The 18904-nt window shown below is 33.8% G+C and overlaps 1 protein-coding gene across 8 annotated transcripts in view; it reads right to left on the bottom strand.

The window, feature by feature from the left end:
* ERBB4 (erb-b2 receptor tyrosine kinase 4) overlaps window positions 1–18904 on the bottom strand; it is a 1101497-nt gene that overhangs the window by 203107 nt on the left and 879486 nt on the right. For all 8 annotated transcript variants that reach the window (XM_073879088.1, XM_073879094.1, XM_073879096.1 and 5 more), the window contains 3 exons: window positions 8284–8416; window positions 3471–3593; window positions 27–125 (listed from right to left, as the gene is read on the bottom strand). In XM_073879088.1, coding sequence (XP_073735189.1) covers window positions 27–125; window positions 3471–3593; window positions 8284–8416 — 355 coding nt within the window. The remainder of the gene's footprint in view (window positions 1–26; window positions 126–3470; window positions 3594–8283; window positions 8417–18904) is intronic.

Genomic DNA, 18904 nt, shown 5'->3' with positions numbered 1-18904 from the left:
ATTGCCTGGTGTCTATCTATACTTACATCCATGAACTCCACATTGGCTTTGGGACCAGTTGTTTCATTAAGAATCTTAATAGCCACAGGAATCTTTACTGTTTCTCCTTCAGGTACCCAAATACCCTTTGGGGGAAAAAAATCACATTAAATCTATATGAAGATATACAAATTTATACCAGAAACAAAATTTGATTTAACCACTCAATCTATTAATTTCTTAAAAAATAATTTAGAGGTTCTATATTCTTTTATTCAGTCAACAAACATTTATCTAATACCTGTTGTATGTTACAAGTTACTTAGCAACTTTGCTGTCCGCTTTCATTATCTGAAGATGAATCATGTATTTATTCTGCTTTTAAGGTGTTTACTATTATTTTATAAAGCATTGCTATTATAAAAGTCAATTCGTATGTGTGGAAAAGGCTTTTAATGGAGACAAAAATGAAATAAGATACAATAATATTAGATTTGAACAATATATCAGCTTCTTAAGACTTGGAGAACACTGTTCAAATTTTTGATCTTCAATTGTCTCATTTGTAATTTAGAAGATTGGGTTCAGTAATGTTGGAGGTTCTTTTCAGCTTTAATATTATCTAATTATTCTGCAACTAAAACAAATAAAAATACATATTCTCATGTTCCTGAAGTTTGGATTGATTTAAGAATTAGTTTACTAAGGTGATTATTTAAGAATTAGTTTTCAAAGGCAAGTACTAGGGAGTACTGAGCACATATTAATTTGTTTTTATTATCAAATATTATATATGTGTGTTTCAAGGAATTTTATTATCTCTGAATATAAAATATCTATACTGGTCATTGCCAGTTCTCTTTTCCTACAAAAATATAATTATAATATCTGAACAGGATCCACACACTGGGAAAGTATAAAGTAGATAGAGCTTGAGTCAAGTACAACATTAAGGTAAATGACAACATTCTGGAGTAAACAATTCAACCATTTGATTTAAGACAATAATTTTGATAAGACATAGGGGGATGCATCAATTATATAAGAATTTTTTTAAAGCATATTGTCCCAAATATATACAGAAGAAAATCTCAAATTTTAATTTATTAGTCCTGACATCGAAAAAAGTATTCTTAGTCCAGTTTTAACATTAAAATGAAAGGGGGGAAAATTCTTATTCCTAAAGAGAATATCTCTAGTTTTTCTTAATATCAGTTGGTTGTAGTCATAAAGTAAAAAAAAAAAAAAAAAAGTTTTTCACTTTGTACTTCTATGCTAAAACATATATTTGTGTTACTGAAAGTTACAATAATATGAGGAGACCTAAACACAAGAATTATTAAAAAGTCAGAAAAATACAGAAAAAAAGGCTTTAACCATTAGAAGGTGAATTTAAGAGTTATGTTCTTCTTAAAGTGAATAGGGAAATCTATGTGTCAAATACAAAAAAATAAGCCAAGTTCCTTGTAGTATAATTTTTTTAAAATTATTAATATAGAAATGGGGGCAGGGGAAGCCCAAGATCCACGGGCTACATTTTCTTAGTGATGGTATCTAGGGTAGTGAAAGGCTTACCATTATTCAATAAAGCAACCACAGGGGGGTTACTTTATAGAGTATGAATGTTAAAATATTCCCAAAGTATACTTTTGGAATAGGATATAAATTCAGTGTGAATTAATTTGTACTGCTTTTTAAATAAGTATAGTCATTATTTTCTAGGTCTGACCAGACAAAAATTCAACTACACTAATACCCATGGTATTGGTTCAAATCTTTCATGCTTAAACACAGCATATCTCCAACCAGGAGAAAAATCAACCAAATAATTACCTAAGCTAATTTGCATTTCTGTGGTCAAGGATACTTCTTTATAGTTTAAGGCAATATGCCTTGGTAAGAACTAATATATTAATTAAAACTTAGGGTCAACCATAACACACTGTAAGTATAAAAATCAAACATACATATGGAACTTTCAATACATGTAATTTCAGTAAAGGTACAATGCTCATGGACAATAGGTAAATAGTTGTTCATAACAAAAACATTTATAAAGCTTTATAATTAAATGTCTAAATGGTATCCATGATTTAAAATAAAATTCACTTTCCAGACAATACCATCTTTAAAATAAAAGGCTGATTATATGCTAGGAACAATCCAAAATTGAGTTATCTTTGAAATGAAAGTCCATCATTTCTAGCATAATATAAATAGAAAAACAGGATAAGTTGTATTTCTTCAAACATACAAAGAATCTGAAGACCAGAAAGCACCAAGCCAGTCTAGAATAGTTTCTATTCAAATTAGGTGCTGAATTAATAATTTTTAGTTTAACTGAACAAAATATGCATACTAAGAGATTAAGAAATTTCCATATTTTGGCCTTAGAATAAGATAATTTTATTTTAAAGAGATTAAATCATATTTGGAACACTCAGGATGGAAAATTAAGGTTTATATTCTAATTGTTAATATTTTTTGTTAAATAAATATTTGTTTTAAGTAGGAAAAAAATGAACATTTTAAAGTGCAAAATTTCTAAGATCCAGTCTATTTTAACAGAAATGTTTGTAAAAACTGCAGGCTTGCATATAGCTTTAAGAAATATATAAAACTGTCACAAAGTAAAATTTGGGGAACTGTCACAATGGACATTACAAGAAGGATTTAGCACTAACCCAGCAGAGTTTCTTATACTTGTTACTTACATTAAAAATAAACCTCACCACAATTAACCTTAGGCCTGGCCTCTGAATTAGTTTTATAACTAAGCTAAATAAGTAAACATGCAGATGACATTACCTGAACTTTGCCTTTCCAAAAATATCTCTCTTATTGGAAACCCATGATTTCACCCTCCGTTCTATCTAACCTGAATTTCACAAATAAAGTCACTTTTTTAGTTTGCATATAATGATAAGGACATCAAAACTGAAAATTTTCTGCTAAATTATATCCGTTAATAGGTAGGCAAAAAAGTGGTTTAGGAACTAATCCTAGCCTGTTAACAAATCAGCACATTTGTGTAGATCCTAAGGAGACAGGCAGTGCCATCCTGATGGGGAGAGGTGAGGATAAAAGGACAGAAGAAAAGAAGAGCAAGGGTTATGGCATATGGCTCAGGCCCGTCTGCGAGTCCATGGAGCACTGTGTAGGGGGAAGGAGAATGGGCTAGAGCCGTGTATTTCAGATAAGGACAAAATTTGCCAACAGGGAGATGCTATCAAAAGCAGATCACAAGGGCATGGAAAGTGAATACTGTGGCTCTTTGTGACAGTTTCTTGCTTTCCTATGCCAGTTTCCATCCCAGCTTGCTCAATAAAAATGAATGAATTCATTGGTGCAGCAACTTCTCAATACGATACAGGTTCTCCTCTCTGAATATTAAAAGGAAATTAGGTTAGCTAGAGCAATAACTCTGGCCATTATTTAAGACAAGTCTGAAACAAAAAACAACTGGTGGTATGGGTTATTTTTTTACTGACCTTATAGACTGTTCCAAAAGCACCCGAGCCAAGTACTTTCACTCTTTTGAGCTCAGTTTCTTTCAAAATACGAAGTTGAGCTTGATTGGGCGCCGTACCACTGGGAGTTAAGGGTTCTACCAACTATAAAACAAAGAGAATTCAGGTTCTATAACTTTCAGTTCCAGTCAGTGTCTCTCCCTCTTCTTGTGCCTGCTTCTCTTTCTCATACACACAGAAAAACACACAAGCACACTTCCCTTGACAAACAATATTTTTGTCGTATGGATCACTCAGATCACTATTCCCTCAGAGTCTATCCTTTCTCTTCTCATGCTTTTTGCCTGCGTGAACACAAGTATAAAACTGTGCCTACCTTGAGGCACACCAAACTAGGAGATTTCCCCTCACCCCCCCCAACTTTAAAGAAATTTAGGCTAATAGGGGCTCTCAATCCTACTTTTTGAAGCCCTTCCAGTTTTAGTATCTCCAGCTAAGACTCAGATCTTAGTTATGGCCATGTACTCTATCAATATTTTCTTTCTCGTTTTAGGAGACCCGATACATAGAAAAATAAAATCTAACTAGGAAGCCAGGACAAATGCGTCAGAAGAGAAGAAAGTAAGTTAGCACAATACCAATGCCCCAGGACGGTGCTTCTAAAACTTTCATGTACATTTGAATTACCTGAGGTTCTTGTTAAAGCGCAGATTCTAGTTCAATAAGTCTAAGGCTGGGGCTGAAATTTGCATTTTTGCAGAACTTGAGGTGATATCTGTGTATGATGATGGTCCTTGAACACATTTTAAGTAGCAAGGCCCTAGAGTACTTTACAGATCAAATATTCTATGAAATGATTCTAGATCCTAAGTGAATTCTATGGTATGCCGAGGGGTAAAATAGCCACCAGCGAGAAAGTTTCACTAGTTTTGGCTTCCTGGAGGAGGCACACTTTAGAATTGGTCTTGAGGGGCACCCGGGTGGCTCAGTCTGTTGAACCTCCAACTCTTAGTTTCGGCTCAGGTCATGATCTCAGGGTCCTGAGATGGAGCCTGGCTCTGGGCTCTGCGCTCAGTGTGGTCTGTTTGGGATTCTCTCTCTCTCCTTCTCCCTCTCCCACTGCTTGCGCTCTCTCTCTAAAATACATACATACATACATACAATCTTTAAAAAAATAAATAAAATTGGTCTTGAGATAATAAAAATGGATTGACATGGAGGAGGGTATTACCATTGTGAAGACCAGTTTGGACACAGCATTAGGAAGGAGGAAGAAGACATGAAGCAGAATACAGTAGGGGTGGGACAGGTCTGAAGGATGAGATTTGGGTGGGAAATACGAGATCATAAAGTGGGCTGGGTGTGGCCAAAAGGGATAAATTCAGGTAATTTTAGATGTTCAGTTTATTTGCCATTTAGCCAGAGAGGATGAATAAGCAGAGAAAAGGTATGGGAATGTATACCAATTTCTTGCCTATGTGAGAAAAAACAAAACAAAATGAAGGGTAAATATGAGAGAGGCCCTCGGTACCAAAAGTCTGTATCTTATGTTCAAATTTTAGGTTTTTATTTATGCTTGGGTAAAAAAGCAAGTAAGAGAAACAGAAGTTTCTTTTTCTAAAGTTAAATAAAGGAACTAAACTTTAAACTCAAAGAGCTTGTTCTTTCTCAGCATAAGGAAATAATTAAAGGCAACTCTTACTCAAATGGTCTTGAAAACCATCAGAGTATTTCACAGTGTCTGTTTACAATGCTCAGTGCACTGTGACCCTGTGACTTGTTTATTATTATGCTTCTGTGAACATCATGGTCTACTTAAGTAGCTGAACAGAATCTTGATTATAAGTAAGTGTAGCGATAGGAAGCAAGAATTTGGAGAAGAGGATAAAATTATCAATAAATTTGGGCTCTGTCTAAAAGTGTGACAACAAATATGCTTCTATTTCATTTTCAAATTTGTATTTTTAAAAATGCATATAAAGTCACATAAAATAAAGCTCAGAAAGAATTACAAAATTCCCTGTAAAATGGGAAAAAGAATCTCCATCAGAGCATCTCCTACATTTGAATCCAACTCTGCGGTGCAGAATTTGTTTAGTAGATTTTGATACACACACTGTATGTATATAATCAGGAACTTTAATGAATTTTTTTTTAAAGGCAAAGCCTTCTTTTTGTTAAGATTTTATTTATTTATTTGACACAGAGAGAGAGACAGAGACAGCGAGAGAGGGAACACAAGCAGGGGGGAGTGGGAGAGGGAGAAGCAGGCTCCCCCCGGAGCAGGGAGCCCAGTGCCAGGCTCGATCCCAGGACCCTGGGATCATGACTTGAGCCGAAGGCAGACACTTAACAACTGAGCCACCCAGGCGCCCACTGATGAATTATTTTTTAAATCACATAACAAATTATATAAAAATCATATGCAAAATTGGGGACTAGATTTCAGCCTTTGGGGCTATGTACTTTTAAAATATATGCTTTGGCATATAATATGCCATAATTCCAGATTTTGAAAACTTCACAATTCTACCTGAAATGTTTAGTCTCCTGCAATTTTCTCAGATATCACTTCAAAATGTATACAAACACATTTTTCCGGGAATTTGAGAATGATACCTTTGAAAGAAGCATTGTTTCATTTTGCAAGCCAGTATGGCAGAAAGAGCGTCAAGTTTAAAATCGTAGGTTTGCACACTAGTGCTGCCACTTACAGGTGAGAAAGCAGATGGACCCCTCCTACCCCCTCATCTCACACCTGTGAAATAGGTACAGCAATAATTCCACAGAAGATTGTCAAGGGATGAAATGGGATGTAGCATAGCTGGAAAACTTTGGAACATTGCCTGCCATATTGTAGGCACTGAATCTGTCACTCTTCAAGGGATATGATCACGTCCCATTAACATTTTCTAATCGCAGTATCTATCAAAGCATCAAGCTTACAGTGCATCTCGTAAGAGTATGTTGGGAAAAAAAACATTTTCTACTTTTATGCATGCAACAGAAGACAGACAATCTGGAGCAATATGATTCTGGAAAAGCATATTAACTCTAAGTACATTCCAACAATATATCTTGCTTTAACAAGTTTTTCACATCTGAGACAAATTTCTAGTTTTAGTATTTAAGGATTTGAGTTGATCCTCAAGAATTCCTCTTCTGTTTAGATGATAGAAAATCACAGTTATTTACTTTTACTGAGAGAAAGATGGGGATTTTACAATTATCTAATTTAGTGGTAAGCTATAACTTTTTATAAAAATTAGAGTCTGCTTCTAAAACCAATCAGTATGTGTTTATTTAGTAATGAAATATCAATTTGAAGGACATTCCTAGAAAGCACTGTATTAAAAAAGAAAACAAACAAAATGATTATTTTTATAGCAATGAGACTTTTTTGCATGTGGTTAAGGGACAGATTCCTTTCCTATTTATTCAATCACCTAAAAGTCCACTGCTGTCCCAAGCCTTCAGTTCCTCTCCAATTCTAATTTACTTCACTTCTTAGAATTTTCTCCACGACTGCCCCAAGCTGGCCATGAGGGAGAATTCTATCTGCCTCCAGCATCCTTGCTAAACTGAAAATATGCACAGCACATGTGTTGTGTCCACACCTGTATTCACATGTGCAAGGTTGAAAATGATCAAATTGATCTTTTGTAAACATCCAGCTCAAGTAAAAATTACTACTATTTTTTCTCATGTATATAACTGACTACCTATCTTATGCTTGAACATCTCTATCGATAAAACAACCCGTTCTAATTTTAGACAACTCCAATTCTTAGACATTCTCTCCTGCATGGAATTAAAATAGCTTCCAGAACATTGCACATGATTCTTCTATCTAGTTTCAACTTTTGGAGGAAGAGAGCTAAAATTTAATTCATTATCAGTTTGCAAAATTTATGAATGAATATTCTCATTCCTGTCTGTGTTAAGAGGAAAAGTCAAACTGTCACACTGACAATGAGCAAAAAACAAACAAACAAACAAACAAACAAAAACAAAAAAAAACAGATCCAGAGAAGGCTAAGTCTCAGTACAGAATTGCTTTGAGCTGTTCAGACAGCCTTGGATGTGTGTATCAGGAGGAAGAAGGTAAGGTGCAAGTTGAGAAGGATCTGGCAATGCAGTTTTCTGTAATTGTTTTTCCTCTGTAACCTATACAGTGAAAACTATCACCTTGCATGCCAGTGAACTCAGTGTGGCAATATAAGAGAAATTGTAATAATTTGTGGGTAATTTACGTATTCCCAATAACTAACATGCATAACATTAAATACTTCCCGTAAATTGTGTGGTAAGGTCTGTGTGATTACAATAGGAAGGTTTATCCTGTAAACTCAGCTTTTCACTGTTGGTATAATGAGATCAGTGGCTACCAATTTAATGACCCTAATTAAAGCATAAATTGCTTGCCTATCTTGCTTTATTTTGAATCAGAAAAATTCTTTTAACATTTTTCTAGTTCTGCTGTTGAGATATTCTCTCCCCAGATGTTTTCTAGTTCTGCTACTGTAATATCCTAGAACTCTAGTGGGATTCCTCCTCCAAAAGAAACAGGTATGTCTTTTCAATAAGATCTGTCATTCAATCAGATAATCTTCTTGACCTCTGCCATTTGTCCTCTTTAAGCCATGAAACTGCCTTGACTACTTTTACTATATACTCTTTGACTCTTCATCAACTCTATAACATACTACGAACTATAAACTCTCAGCAGGAAATTGAACAGAGTTTTCACTTGGATTAAAAAACCGAGTATCATCTAAACCTTCTAAACTTAATGAAAGTCCCTAAACACATGGAGAACAAATAAACACCACACCTCTGTTTCCAGAAATCTTCTTAATGCTCTTTTCTTTTTGATGCTCTTCCTTCTAACATAAACTGCAAATGTTAGACCCACGATGACCAGGATGAAGAGCCCGCCGATGACTCCCGCTGCAATTAGGGGAGTTCTGCCCACCAGAATGAAAAAGAAGAAGAAAAAAAAAGAGTAAGAAGAGAGACAAGACAGAGAGAGAAAAAGAGCAGTTGTGCAATAAATACATTATCCACATATCACAGGTCTAGTCAGTTAGAAGAAATACAAATAAAAAATGCATTAGAGCCATTACAAAATTTTTGGGGGAATAAAAACTATTCCCGCTTTTTGTTTTGCTTTGTTTTTTAAATAATAAACCATGCACATACAACTAATCTTTGGAGATGAGTGGCCACAGCATGCCATTCAACAACAACAACAACAGCAGCAACAAAATAACACTTGGTAACAGAATGAAGAACACCTGCCTAAATGTTGATATACAAGCATTTAAAATTATTTTCATTTTACTTTTTCTCTAAATAGATGGAAATATATTTTAATAACATTGTTGTGGTATATAATATTATTTTCAACATTTTCTCTAAAGTAGGCTTTCTCAACAGTGGCACTATTGACATTTTGGGCTGGATACTTGTTTGCTGTGGGGGACTGCCTTATGCATTTTGGGGTATTTATCAACATCCTTAGCCTCCATCCACTAGATGCCAGTAGCACCCCATCCTCTAGTCACAGCAGTTTCTCTAGATACTGTCAAATGTCTGCCAAAGTCACCCCCCAGCCCATGCCCCCTATCTTGAGGACTACTGCTCTAAAGCAAAAATGCATGGTCTGGAGATATATGGACCCCACACCTCTGGAGCATTAGGGTACCAATAAGAGAGATGTCTTGAAAGTGCTGTTTCAAACGCTGGCTAGGCAATTCTGCTGGGACAAAGGGCGGGAAAAAGGTAAAGAATTGGGTCAGACAGGTTTTCAGAGTTATAATGACAGGAGTAATTATGCTTATCAAAAGTGTGCCGAAGCATCATATACCCATAAAAGAGGTCTACACATTAAGTATTACATTAAAAGGGGGTTGGAAGAGATTCACAAGAGATTTCTATTATTAAAGTGTTTCTCTAATACATTGTTACCTAAGATATAATTTTGAAACTAATCACTTATTATGTTCAAAGATAAATGTTTTCCTTGCCTGAAAAGTAGTATTTATAGTCTTAACTTCTTTTTCTAGAGTAGAATAGTATGTATGAGCTTTCTGTGGTCAGAGCCCTGACGTATATTAATTTCATATGTCATAGCAAATAGCCCAGAGTAAAACACATAGGTGTTACCTAATACATATTTGACCATGAAGCCATGGCAGAAATGAAAACTAAAAAAGAACTTCCTGAATGTCCGTGCTTTCCATAGTAAAGTATTTTATACTTTATATTCCTATTTGCAGAAGAATCTACCCTGTACAGCTACATTCTTTTAGGAAAAAAAAAAAAAACTACTTGCCCTTGCAAAATAAACTTTTGCTCAAAGACACATCAGAAATAATGATAGTGGATGATCCTAAATAAAAATTTTAAATTTTAAAGAGCTCTTGAAAAAAATCTGTGTCACTTCTATAAATGAAGCCATGTCTTTTAAAGATTATGACTCTTATATTGCCATATAAAGCTACAGAAAAACCTTAAGAAGTATTTCATCCTAAAGGTTGTTTCCTGACAGCCAAAAGTACTATAGCATACTGGAATGTTGCTATAATTCAACCAGATTTTCCTAAATGGAACTTTATAAAGATATAAAAATCTATGCTGAGAAAATTAAACTGTAGTATGGACACAAACTCATCATTGTGATGTGTTTTGGCGTGTGTAAGATCGTATTTTTGAGCATGGCAGTTAAATATGTATTTCAAAAAAATGTTTTAAGTTTTCAGTTCAAGGCATACTTTCCAGTTCAGGTGCCTAACATATCCCTGAAAAAGCCATTACTATACAAAGGGTTGTATTTTTTTTCTTCAACCCGATATTTTTATTGCAAAGGATTTATGTATTTCTGAGAATAGTGCCCAACATTTTATTAATTGTACATTTGAACTAAACTCTAAACTTCCCCTGCTTATCTATTTTGCAAAAGAATAAGTGGCATGAATTTATGAAAATATATGTCAATGTCACTGTAAATTAACAGAAAATGCTCTATTTTGTTTTTGTTTGTTTTCTATTTTAAGAATCATTCCTAATAGAACAAAATAAGTCTTCTGCCTCCATTCTTTCCATTTAATTTGGGTAGCTATCAATTGTCATGTCATTACTACTTACGTTGCAGCAATGCACATAAAACACTCAAAAACTCAATAGACAGTAATTTCTATGTTTTTCTAGTTAGCAATTACATTCAATACTTTCCCATAGCAGTTCCTTGGTTGAATTGCATTTCTTTACCATTTTTCTTCTCTTACCCCTCTGCAAGGGTGGTAGAGGTACAAACAATCCGCAGAGGTAAAGAATGAGAGCTTCTACACCTAAAAATCGTACACAAATGTTTTGTTGTACATTTTAAGTGGTCAAATTCTTCATATTTCAGTAGAATTTATTCTTGAAAAATAAATCATAAACCATAAGTAAGCAACCAGTTAATTGAGAAGGGGGGATATTCCATAAGACAACTTATATGTTCCCTTTAATAAGTGAATATGAAAAATAAGGTACTGGCTTTGATTAAGAAGACTTACTAGTCATAACAACAAGATGTGAAATGCAATCCTGGACTGGACCTTAATTTGGACAACCATTTGTATAGACATTTTTTAGGTAACTTGAGAAGTTTGATTATGGATTAAGTAGTAGGTGAGATAAAAATGTACTGCCACAGAAAGATGCAGGCTAGAAATTTAAAAGATTGGGTTAGAAACAGTAGAATCTCAATGAGAGAAAAATCCATACACGCACATGTATGTGCATAAGAAGATCTAGAATATACAGTAAGACACTAAACAATACTTGTCTTTGGATAGTATGACCATAGTGCTCTTATTTTTGTATTTTTACCATTTAATGGGCATTTTCTAATTTTATACCATGTATTTATATTTCCTTTGAAATAAAACTTTGTTAAATTTAAGAAAAACAAAAATAAATCATTGTCTAAAAGTTTAGTTATAATAATGGCCTTGTTTTCTTTTTTTCCTTGACTGTTTACTTTGCATATTTTCAATCAATTCGTTTTGTTATCCCCTGTCCACTTTTACCATGTAAGGACTTTTTTTTTAAGTTTTTATTTATATTCAGTTAACATACAGTGTAAAATTAGTTTCAGGTATACAGTTTAGCTATTCAACACTTCCATACATCACCTGGTGCTCTTCACAGCAAGTACACTCCTTTAATCCCCATCACCTATTTACTTTTGTAGATATTTTCTATTAATTACGATTTAATGGGTCTGAGACATTTACCACTCACTATGTTGTGTACAATTAACACTTTGCTTCATAAAACAAACCTAATCCAAAAAGTTAACACTACTTACACATTTCCTACTCTCCAAAATTTTGATGATCTCTAGATATTAGTGGGTGTAGGATAGATGCCCATTTTTTCTTTTTCTTTTTTTTAAAGATTTTATTTATTTATTTGAGAGAGAGAGAATGAGAGATAGAGAGCACGAGAGGGAAGAGGGTCAGAGGGAGAAGCAGACTCCCGCTGAGCAGGGAGCCCGACGCAGGACTCGATCCCAGGACTCCAGGATCAGGACCTGAGCCGAAGGCAGTCGCTTAACTGACTGAGCCACCCCGGTGCCCTAGATGCCCATTTTTTTCTTGAGAGTTAATGCTTCAACTCTTATGAGGGCCGTTTAGATAAAAAGGATATAGCTACTTAAGTTGCTTTTTAAAATTGTTGTATATCCTCCCTAGGATATACAGCTGGCTATTGGGATAGAGGATAGTAGGATATAATATTGACAACTAAGCTATATTGCTGAAAGAAAGTGTTTCTTTTTACATGTGAGTCAGAGTAACCTCTTAAAAGGCTGAGATGTGACACTGTTAACAAGATCATAAGGGTCAAACGCCAAGGGATCTAGAATACTTTGTCATCCCTTATCTGTTTCAGGAGTATTGTTTGTTGTCATTTGCCTTTATTTTAAAAAGGGATGGGACCCCAAAAATATAAAAGAGAGGGCACTTCAAGTGCCAATTCCAAGCTTAGATTAGAAAGATGTAATCAACTGATAATTTACCTTATTCCGTGATTTGGAGATACTATAATGAAACATATTCTCCCACTATTCATAGAGACTAATATAATAAAGATTCTGAATCACAAATGAACGGCTCATTTATTTAAAAACGTATAATTTAGTTTTCATAATTTCATTTAGAAGTTCAGAGACAACAGAATGTATTATATTCTATTGCCTTGAATGCAATTATCTGTCTTAAACAGTTACCTGTAAAAGAGTAGTGTCTCCCAAAACTACATCATTCATAATAAGATATATTCTTAACATTTATTGCTATATTTGAACCATACTATTCCTCACTGGAAAATATAAAATGTGAGAGAATACATGAAGCCTGGTTTTATAGACATCCAAGTATTTTCCTTCATTGATCTGTTTCTTTCCAGATCAGGTCAGAAAAAAAAATGTAGTAAAGTCAATATAATTTATGATTACAACTCAATGGCTCTAAAACTATCTAATATACCATTTTCCATTTAATGTCAAGGGCAGACTATCCTCTTAAAAATATACAGTGGTATTTTCTTTAAAATTGTAAACTTAGTAAAACTGGTATTTTGTATAATATAGTCACTGCAAAAGAATGCTAAATCTGTAAGATTCTTTTATAGGTATATCACCAAATAAAAGGACTTTAATTTTATAATATAGGTATATTTTTCTTTTTTTTCTTGAATACAGAATAATTTTCAAAACAGATAAGAGAAACAACCTGAAGTCCTATAAAACACCAATGGCATAATTTGCAACCAACAGTATGACTTTAAAGAGTGAGCTCCATTTTTGGAAACTTCTAAATTAAATTAAATATGTGGAGATGGTTCTCAGGATTCACTGGATCAGACTTAGAGTGGATTCACTGTTTATTTATGGGTACTAAAGGTTAAACAGAATTTTTAAAAATTTAAATAGGAAGTAAAACAAACAAAAGCAACAGGCTAGTCAGATAATTTTCCCAGGGCATTTTTGTATAGTAAACTTCAAGTAAAATGGTGAAATAGTACCTCTAACATTATTTTTTGTTTACCTTTCAAATCTGCATGATTTTTCCTTAGAGCGGCATATTGTGCTGGAAAGAGGCTTTAGAGTCAGACCAATCTGAATTTTAATTATATGTCTGCCTCTAACTATTTGTGAGTGTAGTTCTTCTAGCAAATAACTCAGCTTAAATACACATAAATACATTCTTCACTTAAGGTAATAAAAAATAAACACAGCAGGGAACTTCTTTTTTACATTTCTGTTTTTTTTAAAGATTTTATTTATTTATTTGAGAGAGAGAGAGCACATGAGGGGGGGAGGGTGCGAGGGAGAAGCAGACTCCCCGCTGAGCAGGGAGCCCGATGTGGAACTCGATCCTGGGACTCCAGGATCATGACCTGAGCCGAAGGCAGAACCTTAACCAACTGAGCCACCAGGTGCCCCTATCTTTTTTACATTTCTGAGCTCTGATGACTTTGCCTCTAGATCCTACCAAATAAATAAAATTTAAAAATTAAATAAAATTTAAATAAAATACCTTTAAGCATTTGTGAATCATATGCCTCATTTTGGCCAGGACGATCTATATTTGTGCCAGTGTAAATATCAATAGTACCCCACAGACTCTCAAAAGCGGCCTGTGTGAGCAATATAATCAAATGTTTACCTTAACTTAGCCCAATTTAGAGAAACTAGGATACTTCAAGCTAACAAATCCTTACATATAACAGCAACATCAGTTATATATAACACATCTAAATGTGTGCACGTGCACATTGTGCATGTGTATACTCACACACATTCATACAAGAGGACATTAGTATTAACAGGTTTTACTTGCTAGGAAAGTAAATTAATCACTACATGTAATAATCATATCTGTAACTTAAATGGATGCTTCATAACTCAGGGTCAGATGATTCTCTGTAATCTTATATTTTCTTTAAAAAATACACTTAGATAACATTGGCTATCATCTTGTACCCTGTCTTTCTTCTGAAAATCTTATAGGGGAGATCAGACAAAAGTGTGAATCTGCCATGAACCAGAGGTTGAATCTATCATCAGCAATGCACTCCATGTTACCTAATTTGCTCTTGCTATAAGAAAAATATAGTTGATCAGAAATATGTTGACTCCTCAATTTAAAAAAAAAGTTGACTCATTATTGAAAGAATATTCTTAGAATCGTTTGCCAACTAAGATAAGGAACACAATTTTGGAAACAACATTTTCAATATTTTTAGTTGTTAGGTAAGCAGTTTAAACATAGCAAAAGTTCTGCTCAAATAAAAGGAACATGAAATTTGACTGCCATCAGGTATGGGGCACCTGGCTGGCTCAGTCAGAAGAGGTACAACTCTTGATCTCTAGGGTTGTAGGTTTGAACCCCACATTGGATGCAAAGATTACTTAAAACTTAAAAAAAAATAAGATAAAGACTGCCATCAGCTATTCATGAGTTTTATAGTACATATATTGTCACTAACAATTCCCTTCATTTTCAATGGGAAATAATCTAAGACAAAGGAAAATATTAAAAACATTTTATTCTGATATAGAAAACATTCCCTTTTATAGAGGTAAATCAGAGACTTATTTGGTCCTATATACTACCCTTAAATTAAAAAAGATAGTTTGTCTCCCTCTCTGAACACTACATCAAAAACTAATGATGTACTATATGTTGGCTAACTGAACATAATAATAAAAATAAATAACCTATAAACCTTTTATTCTAATAATAGCTGCATTTTTAAATTAAAACTTATTTTTACATACACTGTGTATTTTCACTATAACTATACAATGTAGATCTTATAACCCCCATATAAAACATAAAGAAACAGACTCTGAGAAAAGTTAAGACATCTAGATAAGGTCAAACATAATAGTAATGCTAACTTTGTTTTTTTAAAGATTCTATTTATTTATTTGACAGAGAGAGACACAGCGAGAGAGGAAACACAAGCAGAAGGAGTGTGAGAGGGAGAAGCAGGCTTCCCGCGGAGCAGGGAGCCCGATGCGGGGCTTGATCCCAGGACTCTGGGATCATGACCTGAGCCGAAGGCAGACGCCCAACGACTGAGCCACGCAGGCGCCCCAATGCTAACTTTTTACATCTTGGGATCTCAAGTCCATTAATTTTTCAGCTATATTATGTTGTCTCTCTTTCCAAATCTGACTCATTAGAATTGGTTTTTAAGGCAGATTGACAATTCATCAGATTTTTCTTCAATATCTTTTTTGAAAGTAGAGAATAGAAAATGCACATAAATTTATTTAGGGGTTCTAATATGCTCTTTGATATTCTATTTAGTCATATCTTACTATTGTAATTCTCACTGGACGATCATTTGATCTGTCTTGCTACGTTCACTGTGGTTTCAGTTTATTAAATCCTTTATGTCTTCATTGAAATTTATAAGTGACCTTATTCTTTACTTAGCTTCATTTTATTTTCTCAATGAGAAAACAGTTAAGACGATTTTTTGGCTTATAAAAAAACCTGGATTTCCTTTACAAAAGGCAAAGACAAGCAGTATCTATCATTCTAGTTACAGTGCCTACTGCACTGACAGTCTGTTCAGTCCTTCCCAAAGAGGTTCAGATTTGAAACAAGAGACCTTGAAACACTAGGAAACATTGAAATTCCCCAGAAGACATTTTAAGTGTTACTGCCTAGGGCAAGGAGAACCACATTAATATTGGGTTTTTTGTTTGTTTGTTTGTTTTTCCTCCTACAAACAGTGTTTATGGTGACCCGGCCTTCCACCTGCTCTATAAATATGACACATCTTTTCTTTTTGAACAAATAGAAGTGATCTGGGTCAGACTCTCTGAGGTAGACATCAGTTGACAGTTACAGTTTTTACTTGATGAGACCTAGGGTATTACAGGATGTTTTTACCCTTTGATTAGGATTCTGGATTCCTCTATTACATCTTAAATGTAACCAGAAATGTAAGTGCTGAAACAAATGAATTACAACATATTCTCCCTCTTCCTAAGCAAATTTGACTTGTCTTCATGTGATAAGATAATTTTTTCCAATATTTTTTTAAATATGTGAATGTTACAGATTATTTAATAAAACAGTGTTAGAGTATTTCAGTAGAGATTTTTACCATTAAAGCAATATGTAAATATCCTCCAGATTCTTTTACCTCTAGGATTAGCCTCTGAGAAAAATTTCTAATAGTTTCATGTAATTTCTTCCTTCTCTCTATTAGTGATTTTGTATCTATCTCTGGGTTTTGTTTGCTTGTTTGTTACAATTTTTAAGATAGTATATATACTTGTAGATTTGATTTGGGGGACAGACATTCTCATGCTTAAAGACACCATTCTGAGGATATATTTAATACACTTAGGAATTTCTTTTTTTTCCCCCTAGATTTATTAAGGTAAAATAGAAAAATACCTATGGATTTCTACAAATAAAGTGTTGAAAGGGAATTAGACTAGAAAGAATTTTTCTTTCAATAGGTTCTTTTAAGAATGTAGGTGATTTTTTGGCATTTAGATTGTTTTTTCATAGTTTATACCTATTACATAATATCAGCAATGTTTGTATTAGTATAGCACTTTTATGATTGTCTGTATAGATAGTATATAGAAATATGTTTAATGCCAAAAACAAAATATCATAAAAATTTAATTATAAAATACATTATCTACTAAGTATTCTATCCTATTAACTATTCATTACATAGATATGGTAATCTGCAGCAATATGCCAAAGGATTAAAAAATTGAGGATAAAACTTTTACAAATTCAGTTGTGTTTCCTATCAAAGTTGTTTAATATGCTAAGGAATTTATTAGTTTTATAATAGAGTAGATAATGGTACATAAACACAACTATAAAAAGGAAGTGGGGGAGGGTAGGCACCATTCTTTATTCCCATGTGTTAAGATTTTTCTTCACCTCAAAATCCCCATTCATTCTAAGCACTGTAACTGCAGATACCTGTGTTGCTAACAAAGATTATATTCTATTGGCAAATTACATCTATCTCTACCTATCAAAACACTACGACGTACATTTGTGTCAGGTTTAGTGGGCACAATTACATAATACAGATTAAAGCAGTCCCATTTTCAGAGGATTCACAAACCAATTTTTTAAGTAATGATTAGACTTGTTCTCTTTATATACAATTTTGTACATAAAGCAACTTAAAAACAATTAGCATGCTTTTTAGACACTCCAATTCTTGCCTTACACTAAAAACTTTTTAAAGAATAAAACACAAAGAGGAAGTAAGGGAATGTCTTTCTTAAGAAATAGTACTCCTTTTAATTTAGATTAAATGTTTTCTTTTTTTTGCCCTGCTGGGCAGCCTTATTTCCTTTTGAGGGGACCTCCAACTGTTCTCAGAGGAGTTGGCAGCCTTGATAAATTCTTAAGATTTGGATGAAATGAGATGGGGGAGACTTTGAGAAGCAGGTACAGTCATGGGGAAGATGCCAGGATTTGCAATATCCATGTAGAGTTATTGAAATTTCTTGCACAATTAAATAACAAAGCTACTTTTACTAGGTGTTTTATGTGTGTTACGTCAAATAATTCTTTCAACATAATGGATTATGTGTGATGAATCTGAGGTAGGTTGTACAACTTGCCTGAGCTCAAAAGCATCCTAAGTGGATTTAAATCTTGGCATGTTTTGCTCCAAAGCCTCTCTGTTTCCATTAACATATGATTGCATGAGTATATTACATCAGTGGAACAGAAGAGAGAGTCCAGAAATAAACCCATGCATATATGGTCCATTTATTTATACCAAAGGAGCCAAGTATATAAAATGGGGCAAGTACAGTCTCTTCAATAAATAATGTTGGGAAAACTGGGCATCCACATGCAAAAGAATGAAACTGGACCACTATCTTATACCACACACACAAAATAACTCAAAATGAATTAGAGACTTGAATGTAAGACACCTGAAACCATAAAACTCCTAGAAAAAAAAATTAAAAAATAGGTGGTAAACTCCTTGACACAGGTCTTGGCAATGATATTTTGGACTTGACACCAAAACAAAGGCAAAAATCAACAAGTGGGTCTACATCAAGCTAAAAACCTTCTTCACAGCAAAGGAAACTATGAAAAAAATGAAAAGGCAACTTAGTGAATGAGAGAAAATATTTGCAAATTATGACTGATAATGAGTTAATATCTAAAATATACGAAGAACTAAAAGAACTCATTTTTAAAAATCCAATTAAAAAATGCGCAGAGAATCTAAATACACATTTTTCCAAAAAAAGATACAGAGGAGGCCAACAGGTACATGAGAAGATGTTCAACATCTTCAATCATTAGGGAAATGCCAATTAAAACCACAATGAGATATTATGTCATACCAGTTAGAATGACAATTATCAAAACGTC

This window comes from Callorhinus ursinus, unplaced genomic scaffold (assembly GCF_003265705.2).
Source record: "Callorhinus ursinus isolate GAN/ISIS: 27379988/994484 unplaced genomic scaffold, GSC_fseal_2.0 scaffold2, whole genome shotgun sequence".
Taxonomy (NCBI): Eukaryota; Metazoa; Chordata; class Mammalia; order Carnivora; family Otariidae; genus Callorhinus; species Callorhinus ursinus.
This window is presented reverse-complemented; position numbering and strand designations above follow the sequence as displayed.